Below are 8,222 nucleotides of genomic sequence, written 5' to 3'. Positions count from 1 at the left end.
CGTTCTGTTCTTTACCCAGCGATAATCCAGACCTCAAGAAGACTTAAAAGTAGCGACATATTGCAAACAATTGGAGCATAATGTCATCCTTCCTGGCCTTACAATAATCACGTAGAGTCGTGCACAATTTTAAATCTTATTGTTTTGATATATAACTTTAAATTTTCGTGGATTTTACGAATATAATGTTCATAAAATACCGGTTCCTTACCAAGATCAGGTTATTTTAGCTTGGGCTTTTTTTATATCGGAAGCTAAAACAAACCCAATCGTAAACTCTCATCTTACAAACATTATATTTATTGTTTTGGCTTCATTTTTACGACCGCTTGCCTGTCTTGTCCACTTGGAAGAAAGTAATTAAATTCGTATGTGTAAACGCTTATATTATTGCAGTAGTCCCATAAACTGTTATATGCTGTAGTCCTATAAACCTTATGAATAAAATCTTTTTAAAATTATTTTTCCACCGTGCATTTTTTGTATAGAATTATTGATTTTCGTTTCTCATAAAAAAATTCTTCTTGAATATGATCACCAAAAAAAACTGTAAATTCAAATTTAATTACAAACATATGTTTGTAAATTGAAATGTTTACAACCGTGGTCCGAGTCTCCGCCTGTTTGTATCTCGTAATACTAAAGTCCTTCGCACACAAGGCGCTATACATTTTCGAAACCTGCCGATTTAAGTCGTTATTACTTATGTAATATGTCATAGACTACAAGCACGCGTCGTTGTGTGAGCGCACACACCTTTGACTGAACTATCGCACAACTGTTTAGTCGCACTTTGATTCCTATGAGTTTATATGGCGCCCACTACTCGATTTTTAGTTATGCAACTAAACAGTTGTATTTTCAGCAATCGCACACAGTTGTGAAATAGTAGACAAAGATGTGTGCTCACTCTAAGTCTGTCAGCTTAGCCAGCAACCTGTGGCTGTCAAAGCCAGTGGCTTGCAGTCGTGAAAAGTCGCTGCAATTTTCAAGATGGCCGAAATCTATACTGACAGAATAGACGATTCGTGACGGCGATCTATCTAGTACGGAACACGATACTCGCGACTAAAAGATGCGTTGGTTTCAAAGATTTACGTTGCCTTGTTACGTAAAAAGGTACTAAATTGCAGGGCGACGAAAGACTAAAAAGGAAAAATGCGTTAAAAAATTCTAAATGTTTTTAAATTAAAAGCTATATTTTTTTAAGGGAAATGTCGCTCTTTCAACCTTCAGTCTGCGATATTTCTCGATAACCTTTTACCTTAATTTTTTTCCAGATTTCAGTTGACTTTACATCTTGATTGCAAGAAAACCTATAAGAATGTATAATGAAAATGTTTTGGACCCGCCGATATCGAAAATGAAGTTAATATTATTACAATTTTTTGTAGTTTAAAACAATGAATATATATTTTTATTACGAAAATTAAACATATTTTTACGGATTTTATAGCATTTACATATCCGATGTTTTAATTTTTAATGGAATATGTGAAATCAAAAATTATAGCTATAAATACAAATTGTTTTGAAATCAATATATTTTAAACTACATATATATCGTAAGGAAATAAATACAATAAGAGTAATATGTAAAGGGAAATTTTTCTGGAAATATTTTCGACATATTTTTTTTATTTATTTCACTTTAGTAATGTTGCATTTGGGATTTTATAATCCCATAGTTTTTATTTAACCTTGTAAAACTTCCTTGTTAAGCTTTGTTTATTTATAGAAGGTTTACAGTTTATAATAATCGGGGATGTTCTTGTCTTGGGAAAATAAAAATTAAATAAAGGCGATAAAATCCGTAAAATTAGTTTAATTTCAATATACATACTTATTTAATTTCAGTTCCTATTTCCTATATTCATAGACGAGTACAGTATACCTTTTATTGCTTACTTAGTCGTTAACGGTCACTAAAGGATACTTTAGTATAGACTTAATGAAACCTACACTAACGGTTTGTTTTAGTAATCATTAAACGACTCTGAGTTCGGCAATCAATGAACTTTTCAAACGTGATTTTGTTAACACTTTATCGTTAGTATATTTTACTACAAAAATATAATTCAATAGTTCTGAAAACTGAAAAATTTAAAACTAAATGTGTATTTATAATCGTGACAATAAGTTTACTGTCAGTATATAAAAATACCAATTATCAGAAAACCCTATTTCTATAGTTAAAATGGGCGTCGCCAGTAGGGGGGTGGCTGTTACCCCCTAGAGAGAAAATTGTCCAATACTAATAGATCTGTGGGGTAACAGAAATAATACGAAATGAGTATATTAGAGGAAGTTTGAGTAGCTCCAGTGGTAGAGAAGGTAAGGAATAAAAGGTTAGTATGGTATGGGATTGTTACAAGATGAATCGCATGTAACAAGAACATAAGTTATGAGTGTGGAAAGGTACACCGGTAGTAGACATAGAAAGAGATGGATGGATTGCAAAAGGCGACATGATCAAGAAGGGAGTGATGACTGAGATGACGTATGATAGAGTGAAGAACAAAAACCTGTTACGCCGACCCTACGGGAATAAGATAAGGGGATGATGTAATTAATAGTAATAAATGAGCCCCTATTAAGCCCCAAAAACAACTTGTCAGGTGTCTCAAAGAACACGCACTCTATAATTTGTATATATATTTTTTACTACATACTAAGGGGGGAGGGGGCATCGACCATAGGCTAGCGACACCCATAACTAATATTTCATTATCTAATAACCAACCATAAGAGAGATGCCACAGATACTGTAAAATTGCACATGCCTGTTATGTCTCCATGATAAATATTGTAAAACTAAGGGCCTGTCCCACTAAATTGTAAATTGTCTGATAGCAATCCAACGCCAAAAACGTGGTGGAAATATCGGATTTTATTCCCTTATCTGACATTGACGTCATTTTTAAGCTATCTGTGCCTCTATCAGTGGTGGGATAGGCCCTAAATGTTTTTTTAGTACAATATGTTGAATCGTATAATAAACTATTTTGAAGTATACTGTTATTGCACCTATGGGTCGAGATAAAACTGCACGGGTTCTCCCAACATATCCATTTTTCAACAAAAGGGTTCTAACCAATCCAATCCAGTGGACCTTTTAAGAGTACAGTAAACACTCAGTATTCCCACAAATGTTTCCTATTTTAATATCTTAAAAACCTAATCTTGTTCAAAACTTTAAAAAAACATGCTACATTCTTACAAATAATAAAATCACTCTTTTACAATTTTTATTAATTATATTCTGATAGCAATTAAAAAAAACTAACTTACAAAGTTTAAACCAGTTTGAACCAATTGAAACAGTTTAGTGTAATGGTTTGAACCGGTTTAAACTAGTTTTAACCAGTTTTTGGTTAACGAATATTCAACGAAAGATTTTGTACCATTTGTGGTTTTACTGAGGGTGTACTGTACACTCATCTGCATAAATATTTATAGATTTACAAAATTTTAGAAACTCTTATAGGGGTTCGGTTTCAAAATTATACACGAATTTTTTATTAATTTCTAGACAGAAGGATACAAACATCTATACTAATATTAAAAAGAAAAATGATTTGTATTTTTGTCTGTATTGTAATAACTCAAAAACTACTAGGCCAATTTAAAAAATTCTTTCAATGTTAAAAAGATAATTTCTCTGTGAGTAACATAGGCTATATTTTTTAACTTCAAGCGGGCGAAGTCGCAAGCAACAGCTAGTATATTAATATTGTTGTAACCGAAAGTTTCTAATATTTTATGAATATATACATATTTATACAGCTGACTGTACATAGGTTATGAATAAAATAACTCCAAACCTAACTAATAGAGGATCATATTATATTTTTAGAAATGTTTCAATAAAACTATTTAACATAGCCACAATCCGTAGCAATGCACTTCACTTCACAACACATCACCAGCACATCACCAAAATCTCTGAGGCCGAGGTCCGGGCCACCTGTTCGGCCTAGGTCCATTCCTAGGCCAGAACTGGGGCGTAAAAGGCCTGAAATTAGTCCTAGGTGTCCAATTTCTTGGGAAACGTTGGTTCAACAACGGTCTTGGTTGAGGCCACTCAGAATACTCCGGAGGTGAAGGGTTCCTTCTTTCCATATTAATTTCCGCACCTGAATGTCTTAGATCTTCATCAAAAACATCGAAATCTTCTTGATTTGTATATAATTTCGGTGGTGGAACATTAAACTTTGGTTCCTCTACTTCTCTTCTATGTATGAATTGGTTATTCTGTTCGTTGGTAGTTTTCCCATTATCACCTCCTACGAGAACTTTGTTATTGTTGAAACTTAAACGTCTGTGTTCTGCGTTCGCTGGCGACGGATACAAACCTTCTGTGAACAAAAAAACTATTAATCTATTATTTTTTTAAAGAAGAAATGAAGAAAAAAAAACTATATAAACTACTTACTAATATTTACAGTATGTACGCGATTAAACTATCAATCGGATTTGAAAAATTATATTCGTATACGAAAACTTAATAATTAAAAAATATAAACCAAAGAGTTTAATAAAATATACATATAGAGGAGGCATAGTTGACATTTCACTTGAAAAGTTTTTACATAATCTCATTAACGCTATCTATTCATATATACCCAAAAACACATATCAATATAATTAATTGTATTTAGTTGCAAGTGTCAACTTTTTTATATATTTTTTTTCACTGTATTTCATAATAAAAACTGGAGCTTATTACAATTTTGTATTACATGTCAACTGATATAGTACCTTTCAGAGAAACTACCGGTGAAAATGTTCTATACCTCGTCTATATATTTTTAAACATCTGTATTAAAAAAGAATATCTATACTAATAACATAAAGAGGAAAACTTTGTTTCCTTGTAATGAATAGGCTCAAAAACTACTAGGCCTGTTTTAAAAATTCTTTCACCATCAGAAAGGTAATTTATCTGTGAGTGACATAGGCTATATTTTTTTCAATTATTATTATTTAATTTCACGTAGACGGAATCGCGGACAAAAGCTAGTAGACTATAAAATATCACGCTGCGACTTATAGGAGCGAAATAAAAATAAAAATGTAAAAACTGAATATCCATAATTAAGGTAGTTGAAATGTAAAACCTGAATTCTCAGTTAGTATATAATGTTCCTTACGAAGGTCCTCGTCCTCGGACAGGTCCATGTCTACACTCTCCACGATGTCGCTGGGCGCGCTCAGCGGCGGCACGCGGTAGTCCTGCAAAGTATATATACATATATATATACACATATATAGTTATCTATATATACATATATTTGTCAAATTTCTCAGTTGCAAATGTCAAAATACAAATTACCTTACTATTTTGCTTCCTTGACGTTGACAGCAACTTATGGTCTCTTTAAAAACCCTAATATGGATTAGGGTTTTTATCTAAATTATTTACCCCCTAAGTATAATGGCGTGAAAATATATAGCCTAAAGCGTGTCGTAAGTGTAGAGCTTTTTATTAAAAAAAGAATTATTCAAAAATATGTAATTGCTGACATCTTAGGCAACATAGTGTGTTTACGTTTTATTATAATAGTATATTATGTTATAGTAAAATGTGAAGTTTATCTCGTAAGTAATTAGGGAATTATTCTGTAAGTGTCACACCGCTAATTTCCGCGACTGTACTTTAAAAAACCTTACAAATCGGAATAATATAAATAATTTACTTACTTGATCTTTAATCTGCCGAGTGGTTGTCGTCAGCTGATGTGTTAGTGATATTAAATTCCTATGGTCGACATCTATAAACAAAAATATTAAACATATCTAATAAATACAATCCTAACAAAAACACCAGACTCCGAACCTATTTGTATGTATTTTCAAATAAAATAAATTTGTTTTTAAAACCGTTATTTTTAGTTATTTTTGCTAAATATCCTTAGTTGATTTACCAAGTCTATGCGATTTGTAACTCTACATTTACTTAGGTATCTTTGTAATCGTGTTTTTATATCAATGAGAGTTCGAATTAATTCCAATTATGATCCCAATGCTATAACCTTTTACATTCAAACTAGCTTTCGCCCGCGACTCCGTCCGCGTGGAGTTCAAAAAAACAAAAGTTAGTAGCCTATGTGTTCTTCCAGACTATCCTCTAAGTCTATGCCAAATTTCATGGAGATCCTTTCAGCCGTTTAGGCTACAAACTTTAACAAACATCCATCCATCCATCTAAACTTTCGCATTTATATTAGTAAGAAGTAAGCTTTGAAATTAAATTGTGTAATGCTGTAAAAAAAATTAAAAAAAATTGAAATACTACTCCCAAAAGTCGCTATCGTAGTCTAAAATAAAAATATTCTTTCAAATCCGATTAATAAGAGATTAAAACAAACAAACAATTTACATTAAATAATAAGTAACAAAAATATATCTACTCTATATTTACTATAAGGGTTCAAACAAACATATATGAACCCTGAGTTAAATGTTTATACATATGTTTATACATATAGCGTAACCAGGACAATAAAAAATCTTCAACGAACACATCGTAATCACTTTATACCAAAAACATTTAAGAAAAGACTAGGCAGTGAACAAAATTTTTCACCGGTAACAGAGAATATGCAAATTTTTACTTGTTTAAAACAAGTAATTGTTATAAAATAACAAGAAAAAACAATTGACTCCAAAACATTCAACCATTGAGCTAGAAATAATAAAATAAAATCATAAAATTTCGCCAATAAATCACATAATATTAAAAAAAAAAAAAAAACAGGTATTTTTTTATAGTAATAAAGAATACTTAAAAAAAGTTTGGTCCAATTTGACGTCATATGCATATTGCCTATTTCTTTGTCAGGTACTATACCAGTTGTCAAGATTAGTGCCTTGTGTCGATTGTATAGTGAGATTTTTTACATTCGTGGTTAGGCTATATTTTAATTTAAATAATATAAATTAGTATAAATGTTAACCTTGATGTGATAAGTTGTGCCGCACTGCTGATGTGACGGGGGGTGCGTGGGGCACAGGAAGTGCGGGGGGTGCGAGGGGTGGGTGTGGAGCGGGGGGTCCGTGGGGTGCGTGTGATGAGGGGTGCACGGGGGGCGCGGGGGGTGCCGCCAGCAGTCTGTGGTCGATGTCCTCTATATCTGAAATTAAATTTAAAATATTCTTTTACTATAGATACACATAATCCTTATAAAAAAACAGCTGTTCTATTGCGGCTTCATACGCGTAGAATTAACAGAAATATTGTTTTCATTTGTAGAACTTTATTTTGCAAATGTCAAAATTTAAAATCTTAAATAACAACATAAGCTAATGCCATTGGCTAACAATGACCATAACGGAATTTCTTCTTTTCTACTATTGGCTTGTAGCTTTGTCCCTTTCTCGCGTGACAATTTTTCCAATTTAATAACACCCTAAATTGAATAGCATGAAAATATATAGCCTATAGTGTGTCATAACTGTAGAGCTTTTAATTAAAAAAATAATAATTAAAGAACATATTATGATTGCTGACATCCTACGTTACAAATAAGCGTTAGTTTACACTTTATTATATTACTAGCTTTCGCCCACGACTCCGTACGCTTGGAATCTAAAAAAAAAGTAAAATAAGTGTACATCTATGTCAAATTTAATAAAAATCCATTCAGTAGTTTAGGCTACAAACTCAAACATCCATCCATCTAAACTTTCACATTTATAATATGTATACTAATACAATAAAGCGTAAACACACTTCTTTGTAGCGTAAGATGTCAGCAATAGCAGCATATTTTTGAGTAATTCCTCTTTTAATATATAGCCCTACACTTACGTCACGCTTTAGACTACATATTTTAACGCTATTAAACTTAGGGAGTCAATAAATTGGACAAAAACCCTAATGTGGGAAAAAGGCCATAAGCTACCAGCTGCCAATATCAAGGAAAAAGATCGCCATGGTAAGGTAATTGGTATTTTGACATTTGCAATTGAAAATTTGAAAACGTAAACAATGTATTTTTTATAATAACATGCGGATGAATCCGCATGGGAATAGCTAGTTAGTAATAAATATATAGGCATATGTAAGTGAGCATGAATTAAAAAATGTATTTACACCCTCGAAGTATAAAAAAAGGTTATTTAGTAATGCCACAATTTTGCCACAAGCATTGTCGTGTGGCAAATCTTACTGGTACTTACGTGTGAGTAGGGGCAGTGCGGGCGGCGGGGGCGGGGGC

At 32.3% G+C, this 8,222-nt stretch overlaps 1 protein-coding gene across 1 annotated transcript; it reads right to left on the bottom strand.

The window, feature by feature from the left end:
* Positions 1 to 3,829: 3,829 nt before the first annotated feature.
* On the bottom strand, positions 3,830 to 8,216 carry LOC106103222. Its single transcript, XM_013282916.1, has 5 exons — positions 8,185 to 8,216; positions 6,960 to 7,136; positions 5,704 to 5,774; positions 5,121 to 5,235; positions 3,830 to 4,358 (listed from the first exon to the last, which is right to left on the bottom strand). The coding sequence occupies exons 4-5, from the start codon at positions 5,179 to 5,181 to the stop codon at positions 3,934 to 3,936; spliced, it is 486 nt and encodes a 161-aa protein (XP_013138370.1). The 5' UTR covers positions 5,182 to 5,235; positions 5,704 to 5,774; positions 6,960 to 7,136; positions 8,185 to 8,216; the 3' UTR covers positions 3,830 to 3,933.
* Positions 8,217 to 8,222: the final 6 nt, after the last annotated feature.

Source organism: Papilio polytes, unplaced genomic scaffold, assembly GCF_000836215.1.
Source record: "Papilio polytes unplaced genomic scaffold, Ppol_1.0 DF823835.1, whole genome shotgun sequence".
NCBI lineage: Eukaryota > Metazoa > Arthropoda > Insecta > Lepidoptera > Papilionidae > Papilio > Papilio polytes.
This window is presented reverse-complemented; position numbering and strand designations above follow the sequence as displayed.